We start from the raw sequence: 20534 nt of genomic DNA on the forward strand, positions 1-20534 counted from the left end.
GTTCCGCACACATGAGTGGCCTCAACCAGGACCTCGGATTCATGTTGCATTACATTCACCCCCCCACCACCTGTCCTGGGCTTGTGAAATCCTACAACTGTACCGGCTTGAGACAATTCACACCTCTTTAACCTGTGATTATCCCTCTCTCCAGTTGCTCCGTCTGGACCTGTAAAGACTTAATTACCTGCAAAGACTCACATTCAAAGTATCGTATTGCATCTTTAACTTTGTCTATATATATGTTTCTGGAACCACCTCTTCATTCGCCTGAGGAAGGAGCAGTGCTCCAAAAGCTAGTGATTCGAAACAAACCTGTTGGACTTTAACCTGGTGTTGTAAGACTTCTTACTGTGCTCACCCCAGTCCAACGCCGGCATCGCCACATCATGATTATTGTGATATTGCCTATTTGACTTGCCTTTTCTATCTCCTAATTTATTTTCTGCCCCACATCCTGACTACTGCTAGGGGGCCTGTACATAACTCCCATCAGGGTCTTTCTCTACTGAGTAGTACTACACCCTGTATGCTTCACCTGATGTCTATGTATTTACATTGTGTATTTATGTATGCCCTATTATGTATTTCTTTTTCACATACGGAACGATCTGTCTGAACATCTCGCAGAAAAATACTTTTCACTGTACCGCGATACACGTGACAATAAACAAATCCAATCCATTTCTCCTTCTGTACTCCTGGTTAAACATCATTCCGCCTGGATTTAAAATTAACGTACACAATGAATTCTCATTAAACACTGTGCATTTGTGGAGAAATCTGAATAATGAGTGGAAATCTGCTTAATCCTTTTTTAGAAACATTCATTCCACGTTAACTTCATGACTGACTTTACAGCTTTTCTACAACCTTTATTTAAACCCTAAATCGGCACTTTTGAGACTGAGTATAAAACAAAAAGCTATGAACTATATTCGAACATTAAACTCTGTCTTTATATCCCCTACCTGACGTTTGGTAATGACTGTTGCTCAGATGCAGGTACGTTCCCACGGGAAACTCCAGCTGAAGCTGTGGATCGTTCACTCTGGACAACAAGAAGGATTTGCAAAGTGAAGCGAAAACTAAAACTAAAGTTATTCCAACAATCAGAACCATCTCAAGAGTTTTGAATATTAATTTGGCACTTTAAAGAATGATATCAAAATGGTTATGTTACTCCGAGCAAAACAGAGATCGTGAGTTCAAATCCAAACACTCCAAACTTAAAGAGTTCAATTAATCGTTCAATTTGTGGGGAGTTTCAGAAAAATAACCAACACTCCAAGTTATTGTAAAAGATCAACTGATTGACTAATAGGAGAATGGCCACCAACCAGGCACAAACCATGTTGTTGATTCACTACAGTTATCAACTGTTAGCCCAGCAAAATCTGTCAGCTGCAGGCTGCGTATCCTTCAGTCCTTACTCACTGGAGGAGTGCATTCCTGAATCAGAATACAGAGGGTATGTCAGGCACAGAACAACAAATTCTTTCGAATCAAACAGAAAGCACTGTGGGTCTCCTTACAACACATCTCCTGCAGTGGTGTACCCAGGTCAGTTAGCGAAGCACAATAAATGCTGCATTTGCCAGCGATGTTTATGTCTGAACACTGAATAAAATAATACTGTTTCCTGATTGTGTGCCAATCAGATCACAATCTGGTTGAGCTAGGGTGGCCATAGGGCCTGTACCTGTGCTGTATTGTTCTGTTGAAGAGAATTTGAGGCGTACCAATAGGGAGGCTGAGGTTTAGTTGTCAGAAACCATGGGCTGGATTCTCCGTTTGGGCGACTAATTCCCCACGCCGGCGTGAAAACGGCCTTTTACACCAGAAAACTGGGGCATAATGGCCTGTTTCGCCGGAGGCTAGCAGGGAGGCAGCATAGAGCTCTCAGTTCTAGCTGCCGATACCGGGTCCGTGGCCGAGCATGGCTCGGAAGCGGCCTGCAGCGACCACGCCGTGCTTCATGGCAGACTCAGCCCGCGGACCCGGACCGCAAAATAGTACCCCCCTTCGCTGCTAGTGCGCCCCAGACCGCCCGCCCACAGTGCCCCCAGCCCCGATTGAAGTCCCCCTGCCCGCGGATCGACACTCCTCCGACTGTGGCAGCACTGGACTGAGTCTGCAGCCGCCACGCCGAGTTCACGACAGGTGGGACCACACGTGTCCCACACCGTCGGGAACTCGGCCAGTCGGGGACGGAGCATCGCGGGCGGACCTCAGGCAATGTCCTGAGACCATGGATGCGCGGCGCGGTGTACTCCTAGAGTACGCCACATTTCAGGGGGCTGGGCATCGCTTATGTGGCGCCGCTCCCATAATTGGCATCATCGGAGATTCTCCGCCCCCTCACTGAATGTAATTTTGGCGTCGAGGAGCGGAGAATATAGCCCCATGTTTGATTAGCTGGTTCGTAAAGAACAAGAGCAGGTGGTGGATGAAGCGGATATCTTTAGTTTAAGAAAATTGGTAGGATTACAGCAGAAAGATTCAGAGATAAAGCAGTTGTATCAGACAGCATATACTGAATCGGAGTGTATACCAGAGAGTTATTACATTTAAAATAATGTATTAATGAGGGAATTGAGACCGTTACATATTCAGGCAGATGAGAAATGGGTGGAGGTTCATCAAGTGGTATTACTGGGTTGTTATAGAAAGGAGGATTTGCAGGTTGCGCATGAGGTTCCAGTGGGAGGTCATTTAGGAGTAAGGAAAACTCAAGCAAAAATACTGAAATATTTTTATTGGCCTGGACTGCATAAAGATGTAGTTGAACTTTACCGAACATGCCACACAGATCAGGTAATAGGGAAACCTCAGGGGGGAATCAAACCAAGAACATTACAGCACAAGAACAGGCTCTTCCACCCTTGTAATTGACACTTCCAACCTGGGAAAAAGCCTCTGACTATTCACCCTATCTATACGTCTCGTGATTTTGTAGACAAATCAGGTCTCCCCTCAGCCTCCATCATTCTAGTGAAAACAATCAGAGTTTATTCAACCTCTCCTCATAGCCAACATCCTTGAGACCAGTCAACATCCTGGTAAACATTCTTTCCACTCTCTCCAAAGCTTCCATGTCCTTCTGGTAGTGTGACAACCAGAACTGCACGCAATGTTCTAAATATGGCCTTACTGAGGTTTTATACAACTGTATACAACTATGACCTGCCAACTCTTGTACTCAATGCCCAGCCGGTGAGGGCAAGCATGCCTTATCCAACTGCATTGCCACTTTCATGGAACTATGGACCTCAACGCCCAGGTCCCTCTGTATGTCAATGCTCCAAAGGGTTCTGCCATTTACTGTATAATTCACACCTGAAGTTGACCTTCCAAAATGCATCACATTTGTCCGGATTGAACTCAATCTATTTCTCTGGCCAACTCTCCAATCTATCTATATTCTGCTGTATTCACTGACAGTCCCCTTCACTACCTGCAACTCCACCAATCTTCCACTGTTAATCTCTGTCTTCTATTGCCAAGCCAGTTCTTTAACATCTCGCTAGCACACTCTGAATTCTAATCGACTTTACCTAGTGTACCAGTCTGCCATGAGGGAACTTGTCAAATACCGTACTAAAGTCCATGTAAACTGCATCCACAGTCTTTTCCTCAACAATTAATTTTGTCACACAATTTTGAATACACACTTTGATTGTGACTTCACAAATGAGGACACAAATCAGATCCCAGAAATGTTGGAGAATGAAAGGTTTAGTGAGAGGGAAGAATTGAGGGAAATCAACATTAGTAGAGAAATGGTGCTGGGAAAACTGATGGGATTGAAGGTGGATAAATCCCCAGGGCCTGAGAATCTACATAGAACATAGAACAGTACAACACAGAACAGGCCCTTCGGCCCTCAATGTTGTGCCGAGCTTTGTTCGAAACCAAGATCAAGCTATCCCACTCCCTGTCATTCTGGTGAGCTCCATGTGCCTATCCAATAACCGCTTGAAAGTTCCTAAAGTGCCCGACTCCACTATCACAGCAGGCAGTCCATTCCACACCCTAACCACTCTCTGACTAAAGAACCTACCTCGGACATCACTCCTATATCTCCCACCCTGAACCTTATAGTTATGCCCCTTGTAACAGCTACATCCACCCGAGGAAATAGTCTCTGAACGTCCACTCTATCTATCCCTCTCATCATCTTATAAACCTCTATTAAGTCGCCTCTCATCCTCATTTGCTCCAATGAGAAAAGCCCTAGCTCCCTCAACCTTTCCTCATAAGACCTACCCTCCAATCCAGGCAGCATCCTGGTAAATCTCCTTTGCACCATTTCCAATGCTTCCACATCCCTCCTATAGTGAGGTGACCAGAACTGCACACAATACTCCAAATGTGGTCTCACCAGGGTCCTGTACAGTTGCAACATAACCCCGCAGCTCTTAAACTCAAGCCCCCGTTAATAAACGCTAACACACTATAAGCCTTCTTCACGGCTCTGTCCATTTGAGTGGCAACCTTCAGAGATCTGTGGACATGAACCCCAAGATCTCTCTGTTCCTCCACATTCCTCAGAACCCTGCCGTTGACCCTGTAATCCGCATTGACATTTTTCCTACCAAAATGAATCACCTCGCACTTATCAGGGTTAAACTCCCCCTGCTATTTTTCGGCTCTGCATCCTATCAATGTCTCTTTGCAGCCTACATGAAAAAAAATCGAAAATGAAAATCGCTTATTGTCACAAGTAGGCTTCAAATGAAGTTACTGTGAAAAGCCCCTAGTCGCCACATTCCGGCGCCTGTTCGGGGAGGCTGGTACGGGAATTGAACTGGCCTGCCTTGGTCTGCTTTCAAAGCCAGCTATTTAGCCCTGTGCTAAACAGCCCCTCCACCTCATCCACCAATCTTGGTGTCATCAGCAAATTTACTGACTCACCCTTCAGCCTCCTCCTCCAAGTCATTTATAAAAATCTGCATTCCCAGAGTGCTTAAAGAGGTGGCTCGGGAAATAGTGGATGCATTGGTGGTCATCTTCCGGGATTCTATAGACTCTGGAACTGTCCCTGCAGATTGGAGGGTAGCTCACGTCACTCCGATATTCAAAAAGTGAGGTCGAGAGAAAGGGAATTATAGACCAGTAAGCCTAACATCGCTAGTGGGGAAAATGCTTGAATCCATTATCGAGGACTTTATAGCGGAACATTTAGAAAGCAGTGGCAGGATCAGTCAGAGTCAGCATGGATTTATGAAGGGAAAATCATGCTTGACAAATCTGTTGGAATTCTTTGAAGATGTAACCAGTACAGTCGACAAGGGGGAGCCGGGACTTCCGGTGGCGGCTATGAGGGAGTAAGTTGCATGTTTGGTGGCTCCCGCTCTGGCCGGGTTTTTGGACCGTTTTCCCCGACTTTCTCATGGTTTTGAGTTTTGGTTTTGAAAGTGCGGACATTTAGGCACTGGATCCACACAGTGGTGCATGGAACGGAGAACCCCAAGGGAACGAAAAGGAAGACATCAAAAGATAAGCAAGGGCTGGGTAGAAGTGGCTGCTGAAGGTAACATGGCCGCGGTTCGGACCCTGCTGCGACGGCCCAGCCATCGATGGAGGAGATGATGCAGGTCATCCAAGAGAGCTTCGCCAGACAGAAACGAGATTGTCTCGACCCAATAAAGGAGTCGATCGATTGGCTAGAACGCAGGCTGGATGTCCAAGATCGGACGATACAGAAGTTGGAGAAAGCGCTGGCGGACCAGGAGGAGCACCAAACGGTGGTCGAGCTGGAGGTGGGGATGCTGAAGGATCAGCAGAAAAGGCCGTTAGAAAAGGTGGAAGATCTGGAGAACAAAGCTCGCCGGTAGAACTTAAGAATTGTCAGTCTCCCTGAAGGGGGCTGATGCTGGGGCGTTTGTGGCGAGTATGTTTCAGAAGCTTCTGGGGGAGGGGGCCTTGCCCTGACCGTTGGAGGACGGACAGAGCGCTGGCGAGGAAGCCGCGGCTGTGTTAAACAGGGCGTTCAGGGACTTTTACAGCGGACTCTATCGCTCGGAACCCCCCACGGGGCCCGAGGAGATGAGACGCTTTCTGGACTGGCTGACCTTCCCAAGGGTGGGCAGGGAGCTGGTGGACGGGTTGGGGGCCCCGATTAGGACCGAAGAAATATCTGAGGCTTGAAGGCGATGCAGTCGGGTAAAGCCCCGGGGTCGGACGGGTTCCCGGGGGAATTTTACAAGAAATTCTCGGGGATATTAGGGCCGTTGCTGGTCAAGGTTCTTAACGAGGCGAGGGATCGAGGGGTGCTGCCCCCGACGGTGTCACAGGACACCATCTCGTTAATAGCGAAGCGGGACAAGAACTCGGAGCTGTGTGGGTCCTACAGGCCGGTCTCGTTGCTCAATGTGGACGCTAAGCTGCTGGCCAAAGTGTTGGTCTCCAGGATTGAGGATTGTGTGCCGGAGGTGATTATCGAGGACCAAACCGGATTTGTCAAAGGTAGGCAGTTGGTGGCCAATGTTAGAAGGCTGCTTAACGTGATTATGATGCCCCCGGAGAGAAGGGAAGTTGAGGTAGTTGTGCATGGATGTGGAGAAGGCGTTCGACCGGGTGGAGTGGGACTATCTATGGGAGGTGCTGGGACGGTTTGGGTTTGGTAGGGGCTTTATCGACTGGGTTAGGTTGTTGTACCAGGCCCCGGAGGCGAGTGTAAGGACGAACAGGACGACCTCGGACTATTTTAGGCTGCACCGGGGACAAGACAGGGATGTCCCCTCTCCCCACTGCTGGTAGCCATAGAGCCGCTGGCAATTGCTCTGAGAGCTTCACGGGGTTGGAAAGGGCTGGTTAGTGGGGGTGGAGCATAGAGTATCGCTGTATGCGGATGACCTACTCCTATATGTAGCAGATCCAGGGGAAGGGATGAGGGAGATTATGGCGATTCTGGGGGAATTTGGCCAGTTTTCGGGATACAAACTGAATATGACGAAGAGTCAGATGTTTGTCGTCCAGGCAAGAGGTCAGGAGGGCCGGCTGGGGGAGGTACCGTTTAGGTTAGTGGGGGACAACTTTAGATATCTGGGGATACAAGTGGCGCGCGACTGGGGGCGGTGACACAAGTTGAACATGTCCCGGTTGGTTGAGCAGATGAGGGGCGAGTTTGGGAGTTGGGATGTGCTCCCGCTATCACTGGCGGGGAGGGTGCAGACGGTTAAGATGACGATATTGCCGAGATTTTTATTTGTGTTCCAATGTCTCCCGATTTTCTTCCCGCGGTCCTTTTTTAAGAGGCTCAACAAAATCATTTTGGGCTTTGTTTGGGCAGGTAAGTCCCCACGGGTGAAAAAGGTGATGCTCGAGAGGAATCGGGGGCATCGGTTTGGTCCCCGATATGTGACAACCATCGGTTTACTCCGGGGAGCTTAGATGGGGGGGTTTCGGCAAAGGGCGGGAATTGAGAAGATGTTTCTGGAAGGGGCCTCAGGACAGGATGTGGCACAGGGATCGGCGCTGGGGCCTCAATGACAGGATGTGGCACAGGGATCGGTGCTGGGGCCTCAATGACAGGATGTGGCACAGGGATCGGCGCTGGGATCTCAGGACAGGATGTGGCACAGGGATCGGCGCTGGGGCCTCAATGACAGGATGTGGCACAGGGATCGGCGCTGGGGCCTCAGGACAGGATGTGGCACAGGGATCGGCGCTGGGGCCTCGGGACAGGATGTGGCACAGGGATCAGCGCTGGGGCCTCGGGACAGGATGTGGCACAGGGATCGGCGCTGGGGCCTCGGGACAGGATGAGGCACAGGGATCGGCGCTGGGGCCTCCGGACAGGATGTGGCACAGGGATCGGCGCTGGGGCCTCAATGACAGGATGTGGCACAGGGATCGGCGCTGGGGCCTCAATGACAGGATGTGGCACAGGGATCGGCGCTGGGGCCTCAATGACAGGATGTGGCACAGGGATCAGCGCTGGGATCTCAGGACAGGATGTGGCACAGGGATCGGCGCTGGGGCCTCAGGACAGGATGTGGCACAGGGATCGGCGCTGGGGCCTCACGACAGGATGTGGCACAGGGATCGGCGCTGGGGCCTCACGACAGGATGTGGCACAGGGATCAGCGCTGGGGCCGCAATGACAGGATGTGGCACAGGGATCGGCGCTGGGGCCTCACTGACAGGATGTGGCACAGGGATCGGCGCTGGGGCCTCAATGAAAGGATGTGGCACAGGGATCAGCGCTGGGGCCTCAATGACAGGATGTGGCACAGGGATCGGCGCTGGGGCCTCAATGACAGGATGTGGCACAGGGATCAGCGCTGGGGCCTCAATGACAGGATGTGGCACAGGGATCGGTGCTGGGGCCTCAGGACAGGATGTGGCACAGGGATCGGCGCTGGGGCCTCAGGACAGGATGTGGCACAGGGATCGGTGCTGGGGCCTCAATGACAGGATGTGGCACAGGGATCGGTGCTGGGGCCTCAATGACAGGATGTGGCACAGGGATCAGCGCTGGGGCCTCACTGACAGGATGTGGCACAGGGATCAGCGCTGGGGCCTCAATGACAGGATGTGGCACAGGGATCAGCGCTGGGGCCTCAGGACAGGATGTGGCACAGGGATCAGCGCTGGGGCCTCAGGACAGGATGTGGCACAGGGATCGGCGCTGGGGCCTCAATGACAGGATGTGGCACAGGGATCAGCGCTGGGGCCTCAGGACAGGATGTGGCACAGGGATCGGTGCTGGGGCCTCACTGACAGGATGTGGCACAGGGATCAGCGCTAGGGCCTCACTGACAGGATGTGGCACAGGGATCGGTGCTGGGGCCTCACTGACAGGATGTGGCACAGGGATCAGCGCTAGGGCCTCGGGACAGGATGTGGCACAGGGATCGGCACTGGGGCCTCAATGACAGGATGTGGCACAGGGATCGGCGCTGGGGCCTCCGGACCGGATGTGGCACAGGGATCGGCGCTGGGGCCTCCGGACCGGATGTGGCACAGGGATCGGCGCTGGGGCCTCAGGACAGGATGTGGCACAGGGATCAGCGCTGGGGCCTCACTGACAGGATGTGGCACAGGGATCGGCGCTGGGGCCTCAGGACAGGATGTGGCACAGGGATCAGCGCTGGGGCCTCGGGACAGGATGTGGCACAGGGATCGGCGCTGGGGCCTCAGGACAGGATGTGGCACAGGGATCAGCGCTGGGGCCTCACTGACAGGATGTGGCACAGGGATCGGCGCTGGGGCCTCAGGACAGGATGTGGCACACGGATCGGCGCTGGGGCCTCAATGACAGGATGTGGCACAGGGATCGGCGCTGGGGCCTCCGGACCGGATGTGGCACAGGGATCGGCGCTGGGGCCTCAATGACAGGATGTGGCACAGGGATCGGCGCTGGGGCCTCCGGACCGGATGTGGCACAGGGATCGGCGCTGGGGCCTCACTGACAGGATGTGGCACAGGGATCGGCGCTGGGGCCTCAGGACAGGATGTGGCACAGGGATCAGCGCTGGGGCTTCAGGACAGGATGTGGCACAGGGATCGGCGCTGGGGCCTCACTGACAGGATGTGGCACAGGGATCAGCGCTGGGGCCTCAGGACAGGATGTGGCACTGGGATCGGCGCTGGGGCCTCAGGACAGGATGTGGCACAGGGATCGGCGCTGGGGCCTCACTGACAGGACGTGGCACAGGGATCGGCGCTGGGGCCTCAGGACAGGATGTGGCACAGGGATCAGCGCTGGGGCTTCAGGACAGGATGTGGCACAGGGATCGGCGCTGGGGCCTCAGGACAGGATGTGGCACAGGGATCGGCGCTGGGGCTTCAGGACAGGATGTGGCACAGGGATCGGCGCTGGGGCCTCACTGACAGGATGTGGCACAGGGATCGGAGCTGGGGCCTCAATGACAGGATGTGGCACAGGGATCGGCGCTGGGGCCTCAGGACAGGATGTGGCACAGGGATCGGCGCTGGGGCCTCAATGACAGGATGTGGCACAGGGATCAGCGTTGGGGCCTCAATGACAGGATGTGGGACAGGGATCGGCGCTGGGGCCTCACTGACAGGATGTGGCACAGGGATTGGCGCTGGGGCCTCAATGACAGGATGTGGCACAGGGATCGGCGCTGGGGCCTCAGGACAGGATGTGGCACAGGGATCAGCGCTGGGGCCTCAGGACAGGATGTGGCACAGGGATCGGCGCTGGGGCATCAATGACAGGATGTGGCACAGGGATCAGCGCTGGGGCCTCAATGACAGGATGTGGCACAGGGATCGGCGCTGGGGCCTCAATGACAGGCTGTGGCACAGGGATCAGCGCTGGGGCCTCACTGACAGGATGTGGCACAGGGATCGGCGCTGGGGCCTCAATGACAGGATGTGGCACAGGGATCGGCGCTGGGGCCTCAATGACAGGATGTGGCACTGGGATCGGCACTGGGGCCTCAGGACAGGATGTGGCACAGGGATCGGCGCTGGGGCCTCAGGACAGGATGTGGCACAGGGATCAGCGCTGGGGCCTCAAGACAGGATGTGGCACAGGGATCGGCGCTGGGGCCTCAGGACAGGATGTGGCACAGGGATCGGCGCTGGGGCCTCAGGACAGGATGTGGCACAGGGATCAGCGCTGGGGCCTCAAGACAGGATGTGGCACAGGGATCAGCGCTGGGGCATCAATGACAGGATGTGGCACAGGGATCGGCGCTGGGGCCTCAGGACAGAATGTGGCACAGGGATCGGCGCTGGGGCCTCAATGACAGGATGTGGCACAGGGATCGGCGCTGGGGCCTCAGGACAGAATGTGGCACAGGGATCGGCACTGGGGCCTCAATGACAGGATGTGGCACAGGGATCAGCGCTGGCGCCTCGGGACAGGATGTGGCACAGGGATCGGCGCCGGGATCTCAGGACAGGATGTGGCACAGGGATCGGCACTGGGGCCTCCGGACAGGATGTGGCACAGGGATCGGCGCTGGGGCCTCAATGACAGGATGTGGCACAGGGATCGGCGCTGGGGCCTCAGGACAGGATGTGGCACAGGGATCAGCGCTGGGGCCTCAATGACAGGATGTGGCACAGGGATCGGCGCTGGGGCCTCAATGACAGGATGTGGCACAGGGATCGGCGCTGGGGCCTCAATGACAGGATGTGGCACAGGGATCGGCGCTGGGGCCTCAATGACAGGATGTGGCACAGGGATCGGCGCTGGGGCCTCAATGACAGGATGTGGCACAGGGATCAGCGCTGGGGCCTCAGGACAGGATGTGGCACAGGGATCGGCGCAGGGGCCTCAGGACAGGATGTGGCACAGGGATCGGCGCTGGGGCCTCAGGACAGGATGTGGCACAGGGATCGGCGCTGGGGCCTCGGGACAGGATGTGGCACAGAGATCAGCGCTGGGGCCTCGGGACAGGATGTGGCACAGGGATCGGCGCTGGGGCCTCGGGACAGGATGTGGCACAGGGATCAGCGCTGGGGCATCAATGACAGGATGTGGCACAGGGATCAGCGCTGGGGCCTCAATAACAGGATGTGGCACAGGGATCGGCGCTGGGGCCTCAGGACAGGATGTGGCACAGGGATCGGCGCTGGGGCCTCAATGACAGGATGTGGCACAGGGATCAGCGCTGGGGCCTCAATAACAGGATGTGGCACAGGGATCAGCGCTGGGGCCTCAGGACAGGATGTGGCACAGGGATCGGCGCTGGGGCCTCAGGACAGGATGTGGCACAGGGATCGGCGCTGGGGCCTCACTGAGAGGATGTGGCACAGGGATCGGAGCTGGGGCCTCAATGACAGGATGTGGCACAGGGATCGGCGCTGGGGCCTCAATGACAGGATGTGGCACAGGGATCGGCGCTGGGGCCTCAATGACAGGATGTGGCACAGGGATCAGCGCTGGGGCCTCGGGACAGGATGTGGCACAGGGATCGGCGCTGGGGCCTCAATGACAGGATGTGGTACAGGGATCAGCGCTGGGGCCTCCGGACAGGATGTGGCACAGGGATCGGCGCTGGGGCCTCAGGACAGGATGTGGCACAGGGATCGGCACTGGGGCCTCAGGACAGGATGTGGCACAGGGATCGGCGCTGGGGCCTCAATGACAGGATGTGGCACAGGGATCGGCGCTGGGGCCTCAGGACAGGATGTGGCACAGGGATCGGCACTGGGGCCTCAGGACAGGATGTGGCACAGGGATCAGCGCTGGGGCCTCAATGACAGGATGTGGCACAGGGATCGGCGCTGGGGCCTCAATGACAGGATGTGGCACAGGGATCGGCGCTGGGGCCTCAGGACAGGATGTGGCACAGGGATCGGCGCTGGGGCCTCAGGACAGGATGTGGCACAGGGTTCAGCGCTGGGGCCTCAATGACAGGATGTGGCACAGGGATCGGCGCTGGGGCCTCAGGACAGGATGTGGCACAGGGATCGGCGCTGGGGCCTCAGGACAGGATGTGGCACAGGGATCGGCGCTGGGGCCTCAATGACAGGATGTGGCACAGGGATCAGCGCTGGGGCCTCAATGACAGGATGTGGCACAGGGATCGGCGCTGGGGCCTCCGGACAGGATGTGGCACAGGGATCAGCGCTGGGGCCTCAATGACAGGATGTGGCACAGGGATCAGCGCTGGGGCATCAATGACAGGATGTGGCACAGGGATCGGCGCTGGGGCCTCAGGACAGGATGTGGCACAGGGATCGGTGCTGGGGCCTCAATGACAGGATGTGGCACAGGGATCAGCGCTGGGGCCTCAATGACAGGATGTGGCACAGGGATCGGCGCTGGGGCCTCAGGACAGGATGTGGCACAGGGATCGGCGCTGGGGCCTCAGGACAGGATGTGGCACAGGGATCGGCGCTGGGGCCTCAGGACAGGATGTGGCACAGGGATCAGCGCTGGGGCCTTGGGACAGGATGTGGCACAGGGATCGGCGCTGGGGCCTCACTGACAGGATGTGGCACAGGGATCAGCGCTGGGGCCTCAATGACAGGATGTGGCACAGGGATCGGCGCTGGGGCCTCAATGACAGGATGTGGCACAGGGATCAGCGCTGGGGCCTCAATGACAGGATGTGGCACAGGGATCGGCGCTGGGGCCTCAGGACAGGATGTGGCACAGGGATCGGCGCTGGGGCCTCAGGACAGGATGTGGCACAGGGATCGGCGCTGGGGCCTCAGGACAGGATGTGGCACAGGGATCGGCGCTGGGGCCTCAGGACAGGATGTGGCACAGGGATCAGCGCTGGGGCCTCAATGACAGAATGTGGCACAGGGATCGGCGCTGGGGCCTCAGGACAGGATGTGGCACAGGGATCGGCGCTGGGGCCTCAGGACAGGATGTGGCACAGGGATCGGCGCTGGGGCATCACTGACAGGATGTGGCACAGGGATCGGCGCTGGGGCCTCAATGACAGGATGTGGCACAGGGATCGGCGCTGGGGCCTCAACTTCTTCCTATTTATATAAATGACTTAGATGAAGGGACTGAAGGTCTAGTTATTAAATTTGCGGACAACACGAAGGTTGGTAGGAAAGTAAGTTGTGGCGAGGACACAAAGCGGCTGCAAAGGAACATGGATCGGTTAATCTGGCTTAGCTGTCGGAGACAGACTGTGATGACAGACAGCTGCTTCAGTGACTATATGCCAGCGTCCAGTGGCGTCCCTGGCACGGATAGAGGATTGGCTGACTGGCAGAAGGCAGAGAGTGGGGATAAAGGGGTCTTTTTCAGGATGGCAGCCGGTGACTAGTGGTGTGCGTCAGGGGTCTGTGCTGGGACCACAACTTTTCACAATATACACTAATGATCTGGAAGAAGGAACTGAAGGCTCTGTTGCTAAGTTTGCAGATGATACAAAGATCTGTAGAGGGGCAGGTAATATTGAGGAAGCAAGGGGGCTGCAGAAGGACTTGGACAGGCTCGGAGAGTGGGCAATGAAGTGGCAGATGAAATACTGTCATGAGAATGTCGCTTTAAGAAATGTTTGGCTGCTCATGTTACTGCAGTGATGTCAGAGTGTGGCTGGAGCTGAGCTCTGGTTCTGTTTGTTACTTTGAGAAAAGCTCGGGTGTGTCTGTGTCTTTTTGGTTTAGTTTTTCAGTGTTGGAGCTGAAGCCAGACACAGCAGATGTTTCTGGAAGTGAGCTTCCCTAGCTTGAGGGTGCTGGAGGAGAAGTTTGGGCTGGTCAGGGGGAATGATTTCAGATATCTACAGGTGAGGGACATCCTGCGCAGGCAGGTACCATCCTTCCCATTCCTGCCACTAAGGGGGATCCAGGATAGCGCAATGTCTCGGGGATGGATGGGTGAGGGGAGCGTCTCGAACATCTACAAAGAATTAACGGGGGCGGAGGAGTCGTAGATAGAGGAGCTGAAGCGTAAGTGGGAGGAGGAACTGGGGGGTGAGATGGAGGATGGCCGGTGGGCGGACGCATTGAGCAGGGTCAACGCGAGCGCTACATGAGCAAGGCTGAGCTTATCCAATTTAAGGTGGTGCATCGTGGCTCGGATGAGCAGATTTTTTGGGGTGGAAGACAAGTGTATAAAATGTGCGGGTGGCATGCCCAAAACTTAGGGGATACTGGCGGGGGTTTGAATGTCCAGGGTATTGAAGACAAGGGTGGAAATGAGTTCAGGGGTCGTGCTTTTTGGGGTGTTGGAAGACCCGGGTATTCAGAAGGAGAGAGAGGCAGATGTTCTGGCCTTTGCCTCCTTGGTAGCCCGGCGACGGATATTACTGGCTCGGAGGGAGTCTAGGCCTCCGAAGTCAGAGTTAACCGACATGGCGAGCTTTCTCGGCCTGGAGAAGATCGAGTTCACACTGTCGGTGTCAGGGTTCGCCCGGAAGTGGCAACCGTTCGCCGACTTCTTTGTGGAGAATTACAGGGGGGGGTGGGGGTTAGGGTAGCATAGAGTAGGGGGTTAAATAGGCAGGCCTTGGAGGCCGGATGTCGGCAGTTGCACTATGACTATTGTTCTTTGTGCTCTATTTTTATACTGTGGTTGTTTGTAATGCCAAAAATACCTCATTAAAATTGTTTGTTTAAAAAAAAACAACAGGGAGCCAGTCGATTTGTATATTTGGACTTTCAGAAGGCGTTTGGCAATGACTCACTTAAGAGATTTTTGTGCAAAATTAAAGCACATGGGATTGGAGGAAATGTATTGAGGTGGATAGAAAACTGGTTGCCATGATGTGGCGATGCCGGCGTTGGACTGGGGTGCGCACAGTAAGAAGTCTTACAACAGGTTTGTTTCAATGTCACTAGCTTTTGGAGCGCTGCTCCTTCCTCAGGTGAATCTAGAAAACTGGTTGGCAGCGAGGAAACAAAGAGTAGGGATTAAAGGGTCCTTTTCAAATTGGCAGCCTCATTGTGAGGTTCCATAGGGATAGGAGCTGGGACCCCAGCTATTCACAATATATATTAATGATCTGGATGAAGGAACAAATGTAACATCTCAAAGTTTGCAGATGATACCAAATTAGGTGGGAGGGTGAATTGTGACGAGGATGCAGGGATCCGACAGCAAGATCTGGACAGGTTGGGCGAGTGGGCAAATCAATGGCAGATGCAGTATAATTTGGATAAGTGTGAGGTTATTCACTTTGGAAGCAGAAACAGGAAGGCAGGTTACATAGAACATAGAACGATACAGCACAGTACAGGCCCTTCGGCCCACGATGTTGCACCGAAACAAAAGCCATCTAACCTACACTATGCCATTATCATCCATATGTTTATCCAATAAACTTTGAAATGCCCTCAATGTTGGCGAGTTCACTACTGTAGCAGGTAGGGCATTCCACGGCCTCACTACTCTTTGCGTAAAGAACCTACCTCTGACCTCTGTCCTATATATATTACCCCTCAGTTTAAAGCTATGTCCCCTCGTGCCAGCCATTTCCATCCGCGGGAGAAGGCTCTCACTGTCCACCCTATCTAACCCCCTGATCAGTTTGTATGCCTCTATTAAGTCTCCTCTTAACCTTCTTCTCTCCAACGAAAACAACCTCAAGTCCATCAGCCTTTCCTCATAAGATTTTCCCTCCATACCAGGCAACATCCTGGTAAATCTCCTCTGCACCCGTTCCAAAGCCTCCACGTCCTTCCTATAATGCGGTGACCGGAACTGTACGCAATACTCCAAATGCGGCCGTACCAGAGTTTTGTCCAGCTGCAACATGACCTCCTGACTCCGGAACTCAATCCCTCTACCAATAGAAAACTGGTTGGCAGAGAGGAAACAAAGAGTAGGGATTAATGGGTCCTTTTCAATTTGGCAGGCAGTAACCAGTGGGGTACCACAGGGATCGGTGTTGGGACCCCAGCTATTCATAATATATATTAATGATTTGGATGAGGGAACAAAATGTAACATCTCAAAGTTTGCAGATGATACCAATTTGGTGAGAGGGTGAATCGTGACGAAGATGCAGGGATCCAACAGCAAGATCTGGACAGGTTGGGCGAGTGGGCAAATCAATGGCAGATGCAGTATAATTTGGATAAGTGTGAGGTTATTCACTTTAGAAGCAGAAACAGGAAGGCAGGTTACTACCTGAACGATTGTAAATTGGGAGAGGGGAGTGTGCAGCGGGACCTGGGTGTCCTTGTGCACCATTCGCTGAAGGTAAGCATGCAGGTGCAGCAGGCGGTAAAGAAGGGTAATGGTATGTTGGCCTTCATTGCGAGAGGTTTCGAGTACAGGAGCAGGGATTGTTGCTGCAATTGTACAGGGCCTTGGTGAGGCCACACCTGGAGTATTGTGTGCAGTTTTGGTCTCCTTCTCTGAGGAAGGATGTTCTTGCTCTCGAGGGAGTGCAGCGAAGGTTTACCAGACTGATTCCAGGGATAGCGGGACTGTCATATGAGGAGAGATTGACTAGGTTGGGATTGTTCTCACTGGAGTTCAGAAGAATGAGGGGGGATCTCATAGAGATTTTCAAATTTAAACAGGACTGGACATCAAATTTTAACAGGACTAGACAGGGTAGATGCAGGGAAGATGTTACCAATGATGGGTGTGTCCAGAACTAGGGGTTACAGTCTGAGGATTCAGGGTAAACCATTTCGGACAGAGATAAGGAGACATTTCTTCACACAGAGAGTGGTGAGCCTGTGGAATTCATTCCCACAGGAAGTAATTGATGCTAAAACTTTGAATATATTCAAGAGGCGGCTGGATATCGCACTTGGGGAGAATGGGATCAAAGGCTATGGGGAGAAAGCAGGATGAGGCTATTGAGTTGGATGATCAGCCATGATGGTGATGAATGGCGGAGCAGGCTCGAAGGGCCAAAAGGCCTCCTCCTGCTCCTATCGTCTATGTATCTATGTCACTTCCTCAAAAAACTCTATCAAATTGGTAAGACATGGCCTTCCCCGCACAAAACCATGCTGTCCGACACTCACAAGGCCATTCACTTCCAAATGTGAATAAATCCTGTCCCTCAGTACCTTCTCCAACAGCTTCCCCACCACTGACGTCAGGCTCACCAGCCTATAATTACCTGGATTATCCCTGCTTCACTTCTGAAACAAAGGGACAACATTCGTTATTCTCCAGTCCTCTGGAACCTCGTCTGTGGTTAAAGATGATGCAAAGATATCTGTTAAGGCCCCAGCTATTTCCTCTCTTGCCTCCCAGAGTAACCTGGGATATATCCCACCCGGTCCAGGGGACAATGTCTACCTTCATAGAACATAGAACGATACAGCGCAGTACAGGCCCTTCGGCCCACGATGTTGCACCGAAATAAAAGCCATCTAACCTACACTATGCCATTATCATCCATATGCTTATCCAATAAACTTTTAAATGCCCTCAATGTTGGCGAGTTCACTACTGTAGCAGGTAGGGCATTCCACGGCCTCACCACTCTTTGCGTAAAGAACCTACCTCTGACCTCTGTCCTATATCTATTACCCCTCAATTTAAAGCTATGTCCCCTCGTGCTAGCCATTTCCATCCGTGGTAGAAGGCTCTAACTGTCCACCCTATCTAACCCCCTGATCATTTTGTATGCCTCTATTAAGTCTCCTCTTAACCTTCTTCTCTCCAACGAAAACAACCTCAAATCCATCAGCCTTTCCTCATAAGATTTTCCCTCCATACCAGGCAACATCCTGGTAAATCTCCTCTGCACCCGCTCCAAAGCCTCCACGTCCTTCCTATAATGCGGTGACCAGAACTGTACGCAATACTCCAAATGCGGCCGGACCAGAGTTCTGTACAGCTGCAACATGACCTCATGACTCCGGAACTCAATCCCTCTACCAATAAAGGCCAACACTCCATAGGCCTTCTTCACAACCCTATCAACCTGGGTGGCAACTTTCAGGGATCTATGTACATGGACACCTAGATCCCTCTGCTCATCCACACTTCCAGGAACTTTACCATTAGCCAAATATTCCGCATTCCTGTTATTTCTTCCAAAGTGAATCACCTCACACTTCTCTACATTAAACTCCATTTGCCACCTCTCAGCCCAGCTCTGCAGCTTATCTATGTCCCTCTGTAACCTGCTACATCCTTCTGCACTGTCGACAACACCACCGACTTTAGTATCGTCTGCAAATTTACTCACCCACCCTTCTGCGCCTTCCTCTAGGTCATTGATAAAAATGACAAACAGCAACGGCCCCAGAACAGATCCTTGTGGTACGCCACTTGTAACTGAACTCCATTCTGAACATTTCCCATCAACCACCACCCTCTGCCTTCTTTCAGCTAGCCAATGTCTGATCCACATCTCTAAATCACCCTCAATCCCCAGCCTCCGTATTTTCTGCAATAGCCTACCGTGGGGAACCTTATCAAACGCTTTACTGAAATCCATATACACCACATCAACTGCTCTACCCTCGTCTACCTGTTCAGTCACCTTCTCAAAGAACTCGATAAGGTTGGTGAGGCATGACCTACCCTTCACAAAGCCATGCTGACTATCCCTGATCATATTATTCCTATCTAGATGATTATAAATCTTGTCTCTTATAATCCCCTCCAAGACTTTACCCACAACAGACGTGAGGCTCACCGGTCTATAGTTGCCGGGGTTGTCTCTACTCCCCTTTTTGAACAAAGGGACCACATTTGCTATCCTCCAGTCCTCTGGCACTATTCCTGTAGCCAATGATTACATAAAAATCAAAGCCAAAGGCCCAGCAATCTCTTCCCTGGCTTCCCAGAGAATCCTAGGACAAATCCCATCAGGCCCCGGGGACTTATCTATTTTCAGCCTGTCCAGAATTGCCAACACCTCTTCCCTACGTACCTCAATGCCATCTATTCTAATAGCCTGGGTCTCAGCATTCTCCTCCACAACATTATCTTTTTCCTGAGTGAATACTGACGAAAAATATTCATTTAGTATCTCACCTATCTCTTCAGACTCCACACACAACTTCCCATCCCTGTCCTTGACTGGCCCTACTCTTACCCTAGTCATTCTTTTATTCCTGACATACCGATAGAAAGCTTTTGGGTTTTCCTTGATCCTACTGCCAAATACTTCTCATGTCCCCTCCTTGCTCGTCTTAGCTCTCTCTTTAGATCCTTCCTCGCTACCTTGTAACTATCCATCGCCCCAACTGAAACTTCACACCTCATCTTCACATAGGCCTCCTTCTTCCTCTTAACAAGAGATTCCACTTCCTTGGTAAACCACGGTTCCCTCGCTCGACGCCTTCCTCCCTGTCTGACCGGTACGTACTTACCAAGAACACGCAGTAGCTGTTCCTTGAACAAGCTCCACTTATCCAGTGTGCCCAACACTTGCAGCCTACTTCGCCAACCTATCCCCCCCAAGTCATGTCTAATGGCATCATAATTGCCCTTCCCCCAGCTATAACTCTTGCCCTGCGGTGTATACTTATCCCTTTCCATCACTAACGTAAACGTCACCAAATTGTGGTCACTGTCCCCAAAGTGCTCTCCTACCTCCAAATCCAACACCTGGCCTGGTTCATTACCCAAAACATAATCCAAAGTGGCCTCGCCTCTTGTTGGCCTGTCAACATATTGTGTCAGGAAAACCTCCTGCACACATTGTACAAAAAATGACCCATCTAATGTACTCGAACTATATCTTTTCCAGTCAATATTTGGAAAATTAAAGTCTCCCATAATAACTACCCTGTTACTTTCGCTCTTATGTTCTTATGTTCTTATCCAGAATCATCTTCGCCAACCTTTCCTCTACATCCCTAGAACTATTTGGAGGCCTATAGAAAACTCCCAACAGGGTGACCTCTCCTTTCCTGTTTCTAACCTCAGCCCATACTACCTCGGAAGAAGAGTCCCCATCTAGCATCCTCTCCGCCACCGTAATACTGCTCTTGACTAGCAGCGCCACACCTCCCCCTCTTTTGCCTCCTTCTCTGAGCTTACTAAAACACCTAAACCCCGGAACCTGCAACATCCATTCCTGTCCCTGCTCTATCCATGTCTCCGAAATGGCCACAACATCGAAGTCCCAGGTACCAACCCATGCTGCCAGTTCCCCTACCTTGTTTCGTATACTCCTGGCATTGAAGTAGACACACTTCAAACC

At 53.0% G+C, this 20534-nt stretch overlaps 1 protein-coding gene across 2 annotated transcripts in view; it reads right to left on the reverse strand.

Annotated features, from left to right (window-relative positions):
* The window catches only part of fbxo41 (F-box protein 41), a 491913-nt gene that overhangs the window by 337347 nt on the left and 134032 nt on the right, over positions 1 to 20534 (reverse strand). For both annotated transcript variants that reach the window (XM_072497820.1, XM_072497821.1), the window contains exon 4: positions 972 to 1051. In XM_072497820.1, coding sequence (XP_072353921.1) covers positions 972 to 1051 — 80 coding nt within the window. The remainder of the gene's footprint in view (positions 1 to 971; positions 1052 to 20534) is intronic.

Source organism: Scyliorhinus torazame, chromosome 3 (assembly GCF_047496885.1).
Source record: "Scyliorhinus torazame isolate Kashiwa2021f chromosome 3, sScyTor2.1, whole genome shotgun sequence".
NCBI lineage: Eukaryota > Metazoa > Chordata > Chondrichthyes > Carcharhiniformes > Scyliorhinidae > Scyliorhinus > Scyliorhinus torazame.